This window comes from Podarcis filfolensis (genome assembly GCF_964270895.1).
Source record: "Podarcis filfolensis genome assembly, chromosome: 12".
In the NCBI taxonomy this organism is placed as follows: Eukaryota; Metazoa; Chordata; class Lepidosauria; order Squamata; family Lacertidae; genus Podarcis; species Podarcis filfolensis.
Genome location: NC_139614.1, coordinates 47386386 through 47405721, shown reverse-complemented (window position 1 = coordinate 47405721; position 19336 = coordinate 47386386). Strand labels below are relative to the sequence as shown.

Below are 19336 nucleotides of genomic sequence, written 5' to 3'. Positions count from 1 at the left end.
ATGTTACACCATGATGTAATGTATTAAGGCTTCCCCGGTTCCCACTATTGATTAAAGACTCCCTGACCGTTTTTCTAGCTCACACATTCATTTCAGCACTGTAAACACTGGCACAGGGCAGTGTAAGGGTTAAGCAGGCTGGGAAACAAAAATCCAGACCACAGAAAGGAAAACACACAACTAGTTTTGTTCCCCAATGTAGAACTACAAGTGCAATAAAGGCTATTAGTTATTTACTGCTTCCCAAGAAGCATCCTAAAGCGACCAATCCCAAAAATACATCAACAATAAACACATATATAAAAATAAATTGAAGTCCAATGGAGGCACCCAAGAGATAATGGAGACAGCACCCATCCTAAATGTAATGGGATGAAGTTTCAAAGAAGGAACTTAGGCATCCTACACAGCTGTGAATTTGTCCATAATAATTCAACCACCATAGCTGATAACTCCCAAACAGCAATGATTCATTACATCTTCTGGACAGCTGTAACAAAAAACCTGTGTCTCTCTTCCTCAGATGGAAACAAGATCTAGACCTCTCCCGGTCAGCCCAAAGTGAGGCTTCACTGATGGAACAGGCAGAGAGCATCCTTGAATTCACACCCCCCCCCGGAATTATTTTTTTAAACATTGTCACTTTGTCTTCAATCAATAAAACTGAGGCTAATTGCCTTAGATAGTTCTCTCTTAGAAGTCCCCCTTCTGCCAGCTGTTCTTTCATGCTATTTTCAGCAAAACCAGCAGAGTCAAGCTACTCCCTGTGCTATCCTGCAATAATAGTATCCTAATCAACAAGTTGACAAAAATTTGGCCTCATGTCCTGTTGCCACAGTTATATATAGATCTTAAGCTATATCTACCCTTTAGTAATTTTCCGTTCCACTTCCTCACAGATGATGTCCTCCAGTCCTTCTCTTCATGCTCATGTTCATGGCCACCTGGTAATGCCAACAGTGGCTAAATTATATATATTTGTCTCATCGCCTCCCTCTCTATTCAGTGTAACAAAGCCAGCATGGAATTCACATGTGTTTCGCAATAACTCCACTGTAGTTATGAGACACGGGTGGCGCTGTGGGTTAAACCACTGTGCTGCTTGGGCTTGCTGATCGAAAGGTTGGCGGTTCGAATCCCCGCGACGGGGTGAGCTCCCGTTGCTCGGTCCCTGCTCCTGCCAACCTAGCAGTTCGAAAGCATACAGTGCAAGTAGATAAATAGGTACCGTTCCGGCGGGAAGGTAAATGGTGTTTCCATGCACTGCTCTGGTTTCACCAGAAGCGGCTTAGTTATGCTGGCCACATGACCCAGAAAAACTGACAGCTCCCTCGGCCTGTAAAGCGAGATGAGCGCCGCAACCCCAGAGTCGTTTGCGACTGGACTTAATTGTCAGGGGTCCCTTTACCTTTTAGATAGGCTGGCTACTTACACATGTGTCTCCAAAAAGAGAATGTGTTAGCAAAAAAGAGGACACGGATTTGCTTAATGTTTGAATATGCTATAGTTTATATGCGTCTGTGCAAATTTAGAAATAGTTGCTACAGTCAAGTAGAAACACATTTCACCGAAGTGGGAGATGGATGTGACCGAACTGTGATCAGGTGGTTTGTATGTTTCATTAACCTGCTGTCTGGTTAATGGTCAATTTCAAGGCCCCCTGAGTACCCTCATTACGGTTCTTTAAACTAGACTTGGAATATAGGAGTGCCATTTGTAAAATAAGACATATGGCCTCTCTAAACAGTATATGAGGGGGCTGCTTTCTTGGTAACATAACATGTATAAATCTAACCACAGAAGGCTGCACAGGTGCTGAAGTCTGACCTCTGTCATCCAATGACTCAGGCAAGGTTCAACACAAAAACTAATCAGAACACCACAGCCAGCAATGTGAGGGGTCCAGTTACTTATTAGTACCTGCCATCCCCAGTGCCACTCTGCATCCCTACCATTTCAAGTTCATGAATATATTTTGTGAATTATCTGGAGTGGGGAAATTCATTGGAAACAATGTCCTATAAACCTATTCTGAGTTATATCTCTGAAGTATTTTCTTTTTATCCCCCACCTTTCAAACTCAAAAACTGAGTCACTCAAGGTCATTACCAGTAGTCAGCTGTGTCATTTTTTTTTTTTTTAAGTTTCATCAAGGCTTAACTTTGGCACTTCTTTGCAAATGCACAATATCAAAATGCAGGCTCTGGACCTGTGAAATGATTATGATAATAAGGAGACCACATTAATTTCAGCAAGTGGAGAGGTACTTACTTGTGAACAAATCAGGACTGAAGTAATCTCCCATACGCCAGGAATTAGGGGCAAGCTTTTTTAGTACGGAGGATGGGATTTTGTAGTTAGGTTTTATCCCCACTTCTTTTGTGGGGGCTGTTCTCACACGGACACTTTACGGCTGTATCCTCTACTGAATGCACTACTGCTTAAAGGTTTTGTACATTTCTAGATGCTGATTTGCTGCTTCAAATTGCTCTTGGAAGATCTAACAGTAGCTTATTGCTAGTTCTCCTGGGTTGATTGAAGGAGACAGCTCAAACTGTTCAGGAGAAAGGTGTAACTAGTTCTGTTCCCTTGGGCAGAAACAATTAGGTGGCATCTCCTTTTTTCAAAAGGCTGCCGTGCAGTCCCTTACTCAATGCAAAGGTTGCTGCTGCTTTTTTCTTCTCAGCCTGTGGACAAAGCAGATGCGAATTTACGTCGCAGTATCAATTAAAGCAGGAGTCATCTAGTTCATTGCTTACTGCTGAGCATCCAAGAGGTGAAAGGACACATGGAAAAGGCAGCTAAAAGAGGAAAAATCTAAACTGAAAAATTGCAGTTGCTGCTAAGCATCTCCCAGAGAGGCTAAGCCAAATGCATCTGATCACTCAACTCCCAAGTACTGTTAGTTGCCATGAAGCTTATTGTATCTGTCTGCAAACTTACCAGTATTTAAAAAGCCATTTTCAGTTTGAGTGTAGGAATGAAGTATTTTACTGCTAAATCTTAGAGTGGAACTAAGCTACTTTGAATCACAGTTGCTTTCCACACATGGCCTTTTCCTGAGGTGGGCAGGTCACTTGCCTGTCGCTGCCTGCCTTCCTGTCCCCAAAGCCAGATCTCTGTAAGGTAGCCGTGCGTCCGACTTTACAGAGGAGTTGTCTCTCTGTCAGAGGGCATCCTTTCTCTTTAATATTGCACAAGTCCACTTTAAAGAAAAAGAAGCACAAGGGGAAAGAGCCTTGAAATTGGCCAGTTAACATTTAGCATCTCAGACAGCAGACACAAAGGTCAGCAGATCACAGTCTTCCACACTATGGCACAATGTATTCTGTTCTATTTGAATTACAGTTATTTAATCTCGACAATTCATATACCACTAAATTGTGGTCATCTCTAACCTAGTGCACAAACAACTCTGCACAGAAAGGATAAAAATCAGTCAAAATATCAGAATTAAGGAGGTACAAAGGTGATCATGGGAAGGAGAAGCTCTCTTCTCTGCAAGGCAACCAGCTTTTGTTTTGCCTCTGAGTAAAACAGGCAGAAGAAGATAAAATAACAAGCAGGATTTGCCCAAAATATGGAAGGCTGCTCAGTCCCTTTCATCCTACATGACATTGGTCATTAGGACCATTTTTAATGATGACAGTGGCTACCTGAAACTCCTGTGATTTATAAATATTTGGGGGCTGGGCGGGCAGAGGGAGAATGCATTTTAAAAATATCAGTCTGGCATTCAGAATGCCACATGCTACCCCACTCTGCGCCTTGCATTCTTAAAGAGATGCTGGAAGGCTTAGCAGTAGTCCAATAGAAAAGCCAAGGGATTGATAACAGTTCAAATGGCAGCTCTGATGGCGATTACTTCTGCACTTTAGAGAAAGTCTCTTAGGAAGACAAGGCTGCAAGATCAAGATATTAAAGATTACTTTGGCAGTGATTGACAAGAGCACCCCGCAGACATCGCCACAGGTAGGAATCCTTTTGGATCTAGAGGTGGCTGAAGCACCAAGTTTATTTAGGGACCTTTAATTTTTTATTTTAAAAGAGAAAAAAAATGTTGATGTCTACAAATGTGATTCACAAACCAAGTAAGCCAGAAGAATTCTTGGTCTTATTTATTTAATCTTAATCTGAACCACCATTCACTGAGTGAAGCAGTAAAATGGTTCCAATCCTTTAGACCAATATTAAAACAGCATAATAATCAAAACATCCATCAGAACAGAGAACAGAACTCAAGAAACTTCAGATAATAAGAAAACTTCAGTTCAGCTTCAAGTCTGGCCTGTGGTACATCTAGTTCAGTATTGTCAACACTGACTGGCAGTGGCTCTGCAGGGTTTCAGGAAGGACCAAATGAAGGAGAAGCTTTCCCACAGCTCCACCTGGAAGCACAACGAACTGAACCAAGGATCTCTTGCATGCAAATCCCTGAGCTACAGACCTCCCACAATTGACAAAACCAAGTAAGCAAGAACATGACAACAGTTTTTACAGTCCGTGTGGACAACAGCTGTGCAGTCTAAAACTATGCAAGCTAGTGCATTTCCTTTTAAACCAGATGTGCTGGAGGAGACTCTTGAGAGTCCCATGGACTGCAAGAAGATCAAACCTCTCCATTCTGAAGGAAATCAGCCCTGAGTGCTCACTGGAAGGACAGATCGTGAAGGTGAGGCTCCAAATACTTTGGCCACCTCATGAGAAGAGAAGACTCCCTGGAAAAGACCCTGATGTTGGGAAAGATGGAGGGCACAAGGAGAAGGGGACGACAGAGGACGAGATGGCTGGACAGTGTTCTCGAAGCTACCAGCATGAGTTTGACCAAACTGCGGGAGGCAGTGGAAGACAGGAGTGCCTGGCGTGCTCTGGTCCATGGGCTCACGAAGAGTCGGACATGACTAAACGACTAAACAACAACAACAATATTACCTGAAAGTGGCTATCTAGACACGATGGGGCTATTATGCATTCTAAAGATACTGACCTACCGGAGTAGTCTGGAGAGGAACCTCAGGGGTAAAACACTTTGTACACAGAAGTTTCTGGGTTCAAAACCAGGTACCTACAGATGCAAGGATCAAGTTGCGGGTGGTATGAAAGACATCTGATTGTGATCTTGGTGAGCAGCTGCTAGTCACTGTAGACTGGGGGGGGGACTGTGGCCCTCCATATCTTGCTTGATTCCAACTCCCATCATACTTTATCTTTGGCTATGCTAGCTGCAGCTGATGAGAACTGGAATTGGAGAACATCTGGGTGGCCACAGGTTTCCCACACCTGTAATTGACAGCACTGGGCTAGATGCACCAAGGAACTTAGTCTAAGGCAGCTTCATATGTTCATAATGGGCATGCTTTCCTTCTTCAGAATAGCACAACTGTGAGGGTAGAGATAATTGGGAATGGCCAGTCAATTTGTTATGCACCAAGCTGCTAATGTGTCAATTTGTTCTGATGAATGAACCGTGCAAGGCCCCTGTCCTGTGTGAGACTAAGTGAGCAGAGCCATTTGAAATATAAGGCAGTCAAATGCCATAGCAATTCAGCATGCCAAATAAGTAATACAAAACTGGAAAAATCAAGTTTGTATTATAATTATGATTACCCTTTCCCCATTCAATATGGCTTCGTTTAATGGGCAGCTTATATGCATAAAAAGCATAGGATAACTGGGTATTAAAATAAAGATATTTCTCTTTGGGTGGAATGGCTCATAAAACTGATGATGAGTTTTATTCTGTCGGAGATATTTTTTTCCCATGCTGCATTTGTGCCTCATCTGGAATGTGTTGGTTAGTTGTTTGGAGGCGGAAAGGATTTTGTGAAAGGGCTGTGGTTTTATGTTTTGCAATGTTTCATTCAAATGTTACACATGAGATTACTTTGATAGATTGTGCCTTCTGCAAATGTTGCTCTTGACGTTCAGTTTTGTTTCATATTAAGGAATATGATTTATTTTATCGTATTTATATATTGCTTTTATTCTATGATGGAACTCATGGAGCTGTATATCAGTTTCCCAGGTGGTCTCACATACAGTTACTGACCAGACCTAAACCAGGTTAGCTTCAGCAAGCTTGCAGCACCATGTCCCTTTGTGCTATACCCTGAGCCTGTATTTCTGTCAACCACATACAGTGGCATAAATTTTATAATCCTTGCGAATTTTTTTTTTAAAGCTATATATAAGAGGAAGCACATACTCTCCAGAAAAGTAACAATTGGTATTGTGTTTTGAAAGTAGTCGTTGCAAATTTTGGGAGTGGAAGATTTCGGGCACCACATGGTGGAACAGAGTCTCAAACAAGCTCTTCCAAGCTTACATTCCCAGCATGTTCACACTCCTCTCTCAGTGACGTCTATGCTGGCTTGATCATGGCCGCAGAATGGAAGATGGCAGAATCCCCAGGTCTGTTGGCAGACCAACTCTGTGTTACAAAGATGTTTGCAAATGAGAAGCTTGGCAGCATCAATCCCACTGTGTGAAAATCCCTTGCAGACGAGCACAGTGCCTGGAGACAGACGGTCAGGTCGTGGATCCACAGCAATGGCCAGAGGAGGAGTGCCGAGAGAAGAAATGGCACAGTGCATCTGCATCAGCAGAACCAGACGCCTTCATCTGCCCCAGCTGCAACAAAACATGTCTCTCCCGTATCTGTCTCTAAAGCCGTAGCAGGTGCTGTAACTCTCCAATGGTTTGACTTCATTCCCAAAGGCACACTCCTCCACTGTCTTCCGAGACAGATGCCAGCTTACAACAAAAGATACTATTGTGGTCAGGCTGACTGAGCCGCACCTTTTGAGGCAGGGTTTTGAATCCCTGGGGTTGAAAACCTTTTAGGAACACAGGAAGCTGCCTTATACTGAGTCAGACAATTGTTCCATCTAATTCTGTATTGCTCACACTGACCGGCAGCAGGTTTCCAGGATTTCAGAGAACAGTCTCTCCTCGCTGAGCTATGGCCCTTCCCAATGATCTATCCCTAGCTATCTGACAAATTCCTTAATTTGCATCCAGACCCGATTCTTCCTATTGAAAGATAGAGACCAATAAGAACAAATCCTGATCCTAGTGCACCTATTGTTCTGGAAAACAAGTGAAAGTAATTCCTTTCTGATTTTAGTGTGCTGCACATGTTTTCTGTATGACCCAAGTAACGCATTGTGCAGTGCGAGTTCTCTCTAGCCACAACAGCCTGGTATCATGCCAGCAAGAGGGTAGTATTGAACTAAGGACAAAACCGCTTGGGTCCTGGATGCTGGCTTCTCATAGACATCTGGTTGGCTGTTGTGGGAACAAGTTGCTGGACTAGCTGGATGAGTCTTTGGTCTAATCCAGCAGGGCTCTTTACATGTTCTTACAATGTTCTTTAAAGATGAGTATATACTTTGGGTCTTCCTTCACTCAGATATTTCTTTTGGCGGTTCACATGGTTATTTCTATATGACAGCTCTTTAACTTGCATTCACACCTGTTCTTTTACTGAAATAGATAAACCAAGAGGAATTTACCTTGGTCCTTCTACTATTTTACAAAATGTTTCTAGAGTAGGGCTTTTGCCCCACCCTTTATTACAGCACCACAACTCACTACAGAAAGAATAGCTGTGACATTTCTTGAGACCAAAGGAAAACACTGTGGTATCTACTCATTTCAGCTGAATACAATAAACTGTATTTTTTTGTTAAGTTTTTTTTTTATAATATTTTTATTTTTCCATATAAACACAATACAACAAACATAAACATACAAAAACAAAAACAAAACAAAAAACATGTATCATTTCATATCCTAATTTCATATCCTATCTTCCCCGACTTCCTCATGCCTCCCCTTTCTGTATTCCAAATTCTTATCGATTGTTCAGCAAATCTTCCCTTATTTTAATTTAGATTTAGACTATTCTTCCTTATTCTCCTTGTCATAACCATTGCTAATAGTAACCATTTTTTGTTAAGTTTTTATTTTGCAAATGAGACAAAGTACAGCTATTAAGGAGTAATTAAGCTCCACCTTCTGCCCACCTCCGAACATCCAGCAAGCTCATAGCTCCCCTTCATTTACCAGTGACAAATGTGTGGTTTTCAAGAATTAAAGAATTAAAAGTAAGAAAGAGCAAAACTAGAAATAAGCTTGCCTCTGAGGGCTGCTTCCCACAAGACTGTTTTCCTGTATACATTGCTATTATTGGTTGCTGAAAACCACAGGAGTGGAGAATGCTCTTGTGCCTGAGTTCTGCTTTAGAGTTTCCCACAGGATAAGTACCATGAGAGCAAGATGCTGGCTTAGGTGGGCCAGCAGGCGCTTCTTGCATTCTTACCATTTAAAGAACACATATTATTTAGGAAACATGCATGGCAAAACATTTGGGCTGCATGGAAAACTTGATGGGAATTCATTGCCGGTTGTGGCTTCCTGCTGCCTGTACACAACTGAGAACAGACAAGTGTCTGCGTTGCATGCCACGAAAGTGTGGTAACCTGTGTAGGAAACCTTCCTATGAAAACAGCAGTCACTTTTGTGGTACTTCATAAGGACTAGCAAATTGTTGTGGCACAAGCTTTCATGGGACAAAGCCCACTACATCGGATACATGGAGCATTTTCTCAAGTTGACAGGTGTATATGCACATAGCTGTGGACTCTGCAATGTAGAGTAAAATATATATCTGCTTGCCAGCGTAGGATAGTGCATCATACATCTGGAGACGTGGACTTTATTTCATGAAAACTTTATGCCATAATAAATTTGCTAGTCTGCATGGTCCCACGAGGCTTTTAGTCTGTTGCAGCAAAACCAGCAAACACAGCTACCTTTCTGGAAATGTTCTTGCATGAAGCTGCTTTCAGGGGTGTCTTGAGTGCATTTGGAGGCGGTTAGGAAGTTGGTCTAAATTGCCACCTGAGTACACCTTCAAACCCATCATAATATGGAACCAACTGGTAACCCTCCAACCTTTCTGAGAAGCTCAAGCTCAAAAAGATATACTGACTGGTAAAGGTAAAGGTAAAGGGACCCCTGACCATTAGGTCCAGTCACGGATGACTCTGGGGTTGCGGTGCTCATCTCGCTTTATTGGCTGAGGGAGCTGGCGTACAGCTTCTGGATCATGTGGCCAGCATGACTAAGCTGCTTCTGGCAAACCAGAGCAGCGCACGGAAATGGCGTTTACCTTCCCACCGGAGTGGTACCTATTTATCTACTTGCACTTTGACGTGCTTTCGAACTGCTAGGTTGGCAGGAGATACTGACTGTAGCAATATCCTATTTGGTTATCCCCCATTGATAACGCACTACCCATAGCAGAGACTTAACTGAAATGTTAATGGTGAGTATCCTGCCCACTCCCTCTGATATATAAGAGGCACACCCCTATATTGCAACAGTGATATTTTCTCACCTGCTCAACAGTTTATTTAAATCTATTTGTTATTTCAGCACTTTGAAAAGGAAAGACCTAGTGACTTGCTAGTCTCCCTCCCTCTCCCCTTCTCCTTCCTTGTAGCATTGATTTGTTGTCTTATTTAAATACAGAGTTCAGTATTCAGGTATGTAAGTGCAACATAAATAAAATGGCATACCCAGCAGAGCCAGAGGGGCTATCTCTTCCTGGGAGCTGAAATAATTTACGACAGGCTAAGGCAACAGCATAAATATTGTTGGGGGTTTATCACAACCAAAGACTATAAGCCGCATTTGGAGCCGGTGGGCTTGGGGAAGAGGAGAAAAGAGAGAGGGGGGAGAGACGGTGGGTGGGTTGTAAAATATCTAGCTAGCTAGATATCACAGAGAGAATTTGCAGAGCTAAGTTGGGGTGAAGCGAGCAGTTGTGCCTGTAAGTGGCTTGATTTCATCTTTGTGCAAGCCATTCACAAAAATTTCCTGTGGACTTGCTATTGGGAAGGAGTGGGAGAGAGGTTACTTTATCTTGGTGTTACAAAGCCCTGGAGGAAGAGGAGCAAAACCACATATGAGAAAGATGTTGGATTATTTGGGCATGATTTCCTAATGGAAAGGAGAAGGTATGCTGAGTGCAAGAGAGGATCCAGAAGCTTTTTGTGTGTTGGAAAGGCAGAGCATGGCTTTGATCTGATTTAAGAGTAAAAGGAGATCTCTTGTCATTTTTGCCACCATGTCAATGATGATATCAGCGCACCAAAAAGTGACCACTACTACCAGCACCACCTTTTCTTCAGCAGCCTCTGCCATCAGTAAACTGGTAGGTAACTGTTCTTCCATTGGTTTGCATGTTTCCAAGGCACTACATCCAGAAATGTCCCTCTTGAAACAAATAAATAAATGTTGCAAAATAAATTCTATGTTCTCTGCAGTCTTAAGAATGCATATCCTGAATGCATGGGTGTTTCCTTTGGTCTGCATAGAGTAGTAGTAACTGAGTGCACGTTACACACAGTTAAAACTTTTCTCTTTTTTTGTTAAACTTGTGGGGTTTTTTGCCTTTGCATTTTTGCATTTGCTGATGTCTGTAGTGTTGCACAGGAAAATACAGCAGCAGTTCGGGATGGGTGGCGGAGGGGGGAGTGGGTGTGGTGGGCGTGAGAGAGAAAAGCCAGGGGAAAGGAACTTTGCTAGAGACACAGGAATTATTCAAAATTCAATTTGTGTTTAAGTGCATGCTAATAAGGCGGAGGACAGAGTAAGAGCGAGGAGCTCGCAAGAATGTCATGGAATGAAGGAATAAATTAATTTCTAGTCTGCAGTTGTTCTGTTTCAGCTCAGCTACAAATTACTATGGAAATTCATTTCCCCCCTCCCCCTTTTCTTTCCTTCCCCATTCTCTTTTTCTCTCTCCTCCCAAGGCTTTAAAACGAGGAGTCAGCTGAAATTTAGTGCATGATGTATAGAGGTGCGCTGAGCAACTGGAGAGGGGAGGTGGGGAGAGCAGGGAGAGATGAATTACTCAATTCATTTAAACTAACAACAGCAACAGCCTTCTTTTTGTTGTAAAGCTCTGGATCAGCAATTTTGCTCTGTACTTCCGCAAGGCTGCTGCTGCTGCTGCTGCTGCTGCTTTGGCGGGTGGGGAAATCATTCCTTTTAAACATGCACACACCCTGGAAACAAAATCACAGAGAGGGGGCTTCTCATCCTTTGTGATACAAGAACATGCACACGTATGCAAGAACACACATCGTCGATTTGGGGCTCCTCTCTTCTCATGCAACATACGTAAGGCAGAGAGGCATATATAGCTTTTCTTTGAAACCTCTGCTGTCTTCTCTAACAGCTCCGCCAGCAATTTAGCTCCTGGGTTTCTGAAGTCAATTACAGTCTTCCTTTCTCACCTGATAAATCATCAACCCAAACCTATTTGTTTGAGGCGCCAGCCCTAGCCTCCAGTCTGGAGGCAGGAAGGCTGCTAGGAAAAGATGTGAGGCACACTCAGGACAGTAGGGCCCAGGGTCACATAGCAGGAAAGCAGCACCCAAGGACTGGCCAATCCATCAGAAGGCGGCACTGCGGTGAGTAGTCCTTTGGCCAAGTCCTAAATCACTTCACCAAACACCACTCCCCTAAACCTCAAGCCCAGCACCTTTATTGACTGCATCACCACTTAATTAATATTGATTGCTCCTTTGGATCAGGCTAGGGGAGCACAGCCTTTGCCTTTAAGCTGAAAGGTCACCCCCTCCATGCACCCTCCCCTTGTGCGTCCCCTTTACATTTGGACACACAATTCCCATCTCTCTTTGCAGCAGGCTAAGCTGGAGGCCAGTACAAAGGAACTCTCCAGAGCTGCATTTGCTGCAGGGATATATTAATCCTTTCCTTACCTGCTGTTTCTGCGAGATGAACCCCCAGGGGCATATTTTTTTTAAAAAAGCTTCCCTTGGCAAAGTAGTTCACAGCCAATAATTTGAAATTACACTGAGGTAGGCAGATAAATGATTTGACAAAAATCATTGCCAGTGTATTTGTGTCGCTGCAGTGCAGCCTAAAACGTGGTTATTGTCTCTCTTTACTCTAGTAATATCCCCTGCTATCAGCAGGTTTGCTTTATTACTCTTGCAGCTAATAAAATATTTTTCTATTGAAGGGGGAGAGGAGGGATTTCTTTCCCAGATCACTCTCCTGCTACCTGGTATAAATCTGAAAGTTCCTTACTACCAGAAGTTGCATTTGTCACCTGCAGGTCTAATTGCAAAACAACCAAACCAAACCAAATCATTGGATTTAAAAATACAGTGGTACCTCGGGTTAAGAACTTAATTCGTTCCGGAGGTCCGTTTTTAACCTGAAACTGTTCTTAACCTGAGGTACTACTTTAGCTAATGGGGGCTGCCGCTGCCGCCGCACTGCAATTTCTGTTCTCATCCTGAAGCAAAGTTCTTAACTTGAGGTACTATTTCTGGGTCAGTGGAGTCTGTAACCTGAAGTGTCTGTAACCTGAAGCGTATGTAACCCTAGGTACCACTGTACTTCCCAAGTGAAAGCTAGCAGGTAGGTTTGTCAGAGGCAAACGTAGCGTGGGGGGGGGGGCAGAGCATTTTCCAAGTTCATTTCTCCCTTGTACACAGAGCTGATTCAAAGCTATTTCCTGTGGGCACATGGTTCACTCCTCACATGATTGTAGTTTTGGAATGCATATTACAACTGGCTTGTTGGAAATGTTACCTTATGACAGAATGTATCTGCAAGTGGAAAGTTTAAAAATTGATGAGGCATGTTTTAGCATTCAGCCCAGGAAAGCAAAGCTTTATAAAAAACACTGACTTTGTTTTTAATGAAGGTATGTATTTTGTTTGCTACCAAATGATGTGAGCTGCACTTTTGCAAGCAAACCACCTTAAACCACAACTATTCATGAATATTAGCAAAGGGGGCTTTTGTATTGATTTATAGATTGGATTTATTCCCATCCTTTCAGAGCTAGGATGTTTTCCAAACAGGAAGTCATACAAAACATTAACATACTGTTTCAACTTTAAATATCAGTAAAAAACAGAATAGGGGCAGAGATAAAAGGTGCAGCTTAAAAACCAAACACACATGATATTGAGTACTATTTACAGCATGGGATGGACTTTTGCCTGGCACCTAAAAGAGATGAAACCAGGTGGATAGGCTGAAGAGACACAGCTTAGGTGCCAACACAAAAAAGCGCTACTTTTTGTAATTAGGTAAAGGGTAAAGGGACCCCTGACAGTTAAGTCCAGTTGCAAATGACTCTGGGGTTGCGGTGCTCATCTCGCTTTACAGGCCGAGGGAGCCGGCGTTTGTTTGCTCCACAGACAGTTTTTCTGGGTCATGTGGCCAGCATGACTAAGCCGCTTCTGGCGCAACGGAACACCGACACTAGAGCAGCACATGGAAACGCCTTTTACCTTCCTGCCAGAGTGGTACCTATTAATCTACTTGCACTTTTTGGCATGCTTTCGAATTGCTAGGTTGGCAGGAGCTGGGACCGAGCAACGGGAGCTCACCCCTTCGCAGGGATTCGAACCACCAACCTTTTGATCGGCAAGCCCACAGCGCCACCCGCGTCCCACTTTTTGTAATTACCCACCCTCTAAAGGTGTCTCTAAAGGTGAGGACACAGAGAAGAGCATCTGATGGTGCTCTCACTTGATGGACAGATTCATGATGACAGACTGCATATTTCATTTCTGTCAAATAAATCAATGGGAGCTATCCATTCTGTGGGAGGAACTAAACTGAGTGCGTACAGGAACACAGTCAACTGGAGGCAAATTACTTCACTAGATAACTGTGGTCATTCATGCTGAGGGTAGGAGGAAGATTTTCCGCCTTGTTGATTATATCCCCTTTATGTTCCATGTTATGTGGAACTGTGAAGCAGGTTCTAACTGTTAGAAAGTCAAGCCACAAAATAATAATGCATGACATGTGTGTAGTGCCTTAGATTGTTCAGAGCAAATTGCATACTTTCTAAGTAAGTCTTGCAACAGTCCTGTAAGCATTGATTCCATTATTGTGGATTTCCGGGAAGGGGTGAGAGACTTCAGATTTGTCTGAGAGAGATAGCACCTTGTCTAAGACCAGCTTGTGAGTTTGCTGGAGCGATAGGGCTTCAGGAGTACTGCCTCCAGGTTACTAACTTCTGAATGCAAACAGAGTGCTTGCCTAATGTTTCAGTAAAGGCATCATTGCTGCATATTTGAAATTGCAAAATAAGTATTTCACTTCTGTATGAGAAAGTAAAGGTGGATGCGCATGAAGAAAGGACAAAATTGACTGCCATCCTCACTGGAGACCGTGAATTCAGAGACACATGCTTTGCGTTTGCCACAATTGTTTTTTTCCTGCTGCATTAATGTAAATTTCTCATAGTGAAGTCAATGAGAGCACTGATCTCTGTTGGAAATGGAGGTGGTAAGAACTGTGCAGGGCTCTGTACAAAAGGTGGAGATCAACACAGAGAAGGATTGTGTCTCTCAGCCCTTGTCACACAGAACTTCTGTGTTTATGCTCTCTACAGTGGAGGAGGGACACTGCACCAGGACGAATTGTGACCAAAAGACAAGCTAGTAGGCAGGCACTTCTTAAGAAAAGAAACAAATATTTCACCTCATGAGATTTTGAGTTGACATTATATGCATTAGGCCATGCCTGGGTAATGTGTAGAAATGCTTTTTAATAATATTTGATGGCACATTTAATTATTTTGATGGTGATACGAGACCTGTCAAGGTATTATCTATTGCACAGCTGTGAACAACTATTGGATGTTATTTATCATTAGTAATTGTCATATTGATCCCAGTGAACACGAGACACAAAATCATGTTGTTGTTTGCTTGTCTTTTATAAGACTTGCTTCTGGATGTAATGGAGTAGGATGATAAATTATTGTGTGTGTGTGTGGCTGGTTTCATTCAGCTTGTTTTGAGAAATCATTGTGTGTATTGAGAATAGATGTTCAGTTCTTAATATATTATGTACTTCCCCAACAAATTATTTATCGATTAAAATGTGTTGCCATTGCTAGAATTTTGTACTGGCCAATTAGAAATAAGCAAAATAATATAGACGGGGAGCTAAAAAAATTAATTAAAATTTATTACAGATTCAAATTCTGCTGAAACAGAATTTAATTCTGTGATCTGTATAAATTATGCAAATGTGCATACTTTACATAATTGCATTAAATATGCATTATTCTCAAAGAGATACAGGGAGCACTTTTGCTAGGCCCATTGTGTTCATCATAAGAAATCATGCATATGTACAATATGCACTTGCTTTTACCCATCAGCTTCTGAGACTTCACCAGACATTTGACCACACACTTTGAAATCTTTCCTTGTAGTCTTAAGGACTAGAAACTTTTAAAGGCTGAGAATGAGATTGTTAGGTTCCTGTAGTATGATCATGGAGTATATATAGTCCTGGAAATAGATTTGAAGACCGATATGAGCTTTTGATATGGATGTCTGACTGGAGTACTGTACATTTAGTCACTACATAAAATATGCTTCAGAGCACCTGAACCGCATGGGGGAAAAGAGAATTCCAGTTCCATGTAAAAAATTGCAGCAGAGAAAAAACCTCTCCCAACAGCAGACTGCGCCATTAGATAAAAAATAGCTCCATGCTAGATGGAGGGAGAAAAATACGTCAATATTGATTTAGGGAGACAATTTGTGTAACCGACTGCAGCAAGTAGAGAAAGTCTTTCAGAAAAATGAACTTACTTTGCTAGCTTTCTTTGAAGTCTTCCCATTTGTTTGAAGAAGACAAGTCTACAAACTTGTTAAGTCAGGGATATAGGTTCAAAAAGGCTAGCTCCTCAGGAACGTAAGAACAGTTCTCCTTGGTCAAAGGGTCAATTTTGTCCAGTATCCCATTGTAAATGGTGCCTCTCCCAGTACTTTTAGGATGTCAATAGGTGGATCAAGAACACAGCCCCCTCCATTGTTTGCTGTTCAGCAGCTAATATTCCAAGGCACACATCTCTGAACTTGAAAAATAACATATGAAGCTGCCTTATACAGAGCCATGCTAGTCCTTTCAGCTGTGTATACCTTGTTCTGATTTTTTTATTTTTTTTATTAGTTTACCAATATACCCCCAATAATAGCCAAATTATTTCACTTCCCAGCTGTTGTTTTCTCACATCGTGGCTTGGGGCAGATTTGAATCTCAAAGTTTCTCAGAGGTCCTATCTCTCCATCCCTTACTTCGATGTATTGGAACAACAGGCAAAAGTCCGCTAGAAACCATTCTGTCTCACTAGTAAAACATGCTTCAGATCTTTGCCATTTCCCCCTCAGCCTAGGAAAAGGTGGGCAGTTTTCAAAAGATTTGATACTCCCTTCCAACTCCCAGAATCTCTGCAGCGTTCTTATCACAGCCCCCAAATTCTTTTCCTTCCAGCATGAGATGTATGGCCCAATTAAACTTTATCTTAGATTACATTCTGTCAGTAGCACACACAAATCTCAGTCTCTTTTTCCTTGTCTGTTGTTTTAAAACAACAGAGGTGAGGGGAATGACTCTCTCTTTCCAACACAGTCGTACTTCAGCTTCCCCTCCCACTCCTTTCTTCATTTCAGATCACACACAGTTTCCATTTTTGCTTGCTAATAGCAATACTACTCCAATGTCCCTTCTTCACTTGTAAATATCTTTTTATCTTATATTCTGGAGAGGGTTGCCGAATCATAAATATATAAAAGAAGCTTAGAATAAACAAACCACGGGCTTCCCGCTCCCGAACCGACTCCCGAACCAAGAGCATAAGGTCAAACAGATTCCTCACTGGCCTTGCAGACAACTTCATTGTCCAGAAAGTGGGAGAAGCAACAAGAGGAACAGCCATTTTAGATCTGGTCCTAACCAATGTTGATGACCTGGTTAGTGGGGTAGAAGTGGAAGGATCATTAGGCGCGAGTGATCATGCTCTTCTGAAGTTTACTATACAGCGGAAAGGAGCAGCCAAGCATACTAGGACCCAATTTCTTGACTTTAAGAAAGCCAACTTCATAAAACTTAGGGAAGTGCTGGGTGAGATCCCATGGACAGTAATACTAAAAGGAAAGGGAGTTCATGATGGCTGGGAGTTTGTTAAGAGGGAGATAGTAAAAGCACAACTTCAGGCAATACCAATGAGACGGAAACATGGAAGGTGCCTAAAGAAGCCAGGGTGGCTATCTAAAGAACTTTTAACTGAGTTAAGATTAAAAAAGGATGTGTACAAAAAATGGAAAAGGGGGGAAACCACCAAAGAGGAATTCAAACAAATAGCCAGCACGTGTAGACACAAAGTCAGAAAAGCTAAAGCACAGAATGAACTCAGGCTTGCTAGAGAGGTTAAAAGCAACAAAAAAGGCTTTTATGGGTATGTTTGTAGCAAAAGGAAGAACAAAGAAACAGTGGGGTCACTCAGAGGAGAAGATGGTGAAATGCAAACAGGGGACATAGAAAGGGCTGAACTCCTCAGTGCCTTCTTTGCCTCAGTCTTCTCCGATAAAGAAAACAATGCCCGACCTGAAGAATTTGGAGCAAATGATTCAGCAGAGGAAACACAGCCCAGAATAACTAAGGAGATAGTGCAAGAATACTTGGCTAGTTTAGAGGTATTCAAGTCTCCAGGGCCAGATGAACTGCATCCAAGAGTATTAAAAGAACTGGCAGATGTGATCTCAGAACCACTGGCAGTCATCTTTGAGAATTCCTGGAGAACAGGCGAAGTCCCGGCAGACTGGAAGAGGGCAAATGTTGTCCCTATTTTCAAAAAGGGGAAAAGAGAGGACCCAAATAATTACCGCCCAGTCAGTCTGACATCAATACCAGGGAAGATTCTGGAGCAGATCATTAAGCAAACAGTCTGTGAGCACCTAGAAAGGAATGCTGTGATCACCAATAGTCAGCATGGATTTCTGAAAAATAAGTCATGTCAGACTAACCTGATCTCGTTTTTTGACAGAATTACAACCCTGGTAGATGAAGGGAACGCAGTGGATGTAGCCTACCTAGATTTCAGCAAGGCATTTGACAAGGTGCCCCATGATATTCTTGTAAAGAAGCTGGTAAAATGCGGTCTTGACTATGCTACCACTCAGTGGATTTGTAACTGGCTGACTGACCGAACCCAAAGGGTGCTCATCAACGGTTCCTCTTCATCCTGGAGAAGAGTGACTAGTGGGGTGCCACAGGGTTCTGTCTTGGGCCCGGTCTTATTCAACATCTTTATCAACGACTTGGATGATGGACTCAAGGGCATCCTGATCAAATTTGCAGATGACACCAAACTGGGAGGGGTGGCTAACACCCCAGAGGACAGGATCACACTTCAAAACAACCTTGACAGATTAGAGAACTGGGCCAAAACAAACAAGGTGAATTTTAACAGGGAGAAATGTAAAGTATTGCACTTGGGCAAAAAAAATGAGAGGCACAAATACAAGATGGGTGACACCTGGCTTGAGAGCAGTACATGTGAAAAGGATCTAGGAGTCTTGGTTGACCACAAACTTGATATGAGCCAACAGTGTGACGCGGCAGCTAAAAAAGCCAATGCAATTCTGGGCTGCATCAATAGGAGTATAGCATCTAGATCAAGGGAAGTAATAGTGCCACTGTATTCTGCTCTGGTCAGACCTCACCTGGAGTACTTGTGTACAGTTCTGGGCACCACAGTACAAGAAGGACACTGACAAACTGGAACGTGTCCAGAGGAGGGCAACCAAAATGGTCAAAGGCCTGGAAACGATGCCTTATGAGGAACGGCTAAGGGAGCTGGGCATGTTTAGCCTGGAGAAGAGGAGGTTAAGGGGTGATATGATAGCCAGGTTCAAATATATAAAAGGATGTCACATAGAGGAGGGAGAAAGGTTTTCTGCTGCTCCAGAGAAGCGGACACGGAGCAATGGATCCAAACTACAAGAAAGAAGATTCCACCTAAACATTAGGAAGAACTTCCTGACAGTAAGAGCTGTTCGACAGTGGAATTTGCTGCCAAGGAGTGTGGTGGAGTCTCCTTCTTTGGAGGTCTTTAAGCAGAGGCTTGACAACCATATGTCAGGAGTGCTCTGATGGTGTTTCCTGCTTGGCAGGGGGTTGGACTCGATGGCCCTTGTGGTCTCTTCCAACTCTATGATTCTATGATTCTATGACTCTCACGCCAAATAAAATCTTATCTCAGTTCAAACCTTTGATCCATGTAGCTGGCATATTTGGCAGTATGTTGTTGCAGCCCTTTTCCACCACATGCCAGTATTTTAAAGCCAATTAAATATCCAATTAAACAGAGAGTCTCTGCTTCTTAATGGCGGTGTAGGACGGTTTTCGCCAAGCGAAGTGCTTTTGCACTCGGCGCCTCCCTTTCCATGCCAGTGCGAGAGCCAGG

At 42.7% G+C, this 19336-nt stretch overlaps 1 protein-coding gene across 3 annotated transcripts in view; it reads left to right on the top strand.

Annotated features, from left to right (window-relative positions):
* The window catches only part of DPP6 (dipeptidyl peptidase like 6), a 491459-nt gene that overhangs the window by 89734 nt on the left and 382389 nt on the right, over nt 1–19336 (top strand). Inside the window, exon 1 of one of the 3 annotated variants that reach the window (XM_083579469.1) lies at nt 9976–10222. The exons of the other annotated variants lie outside the window; for them this stretch is intronic. Coding sequence (XP_083435595.1) covers nt 10136–10222 — 87 coding nt within the window. The 5' untranslated portion in view covers nt 9976–10135. Of the gene's footprint in view, nt 1–9975; nt 10223–19336 lie in introns of those variants that run through there. 3 annotated transcript variants of the gene reach the window in all.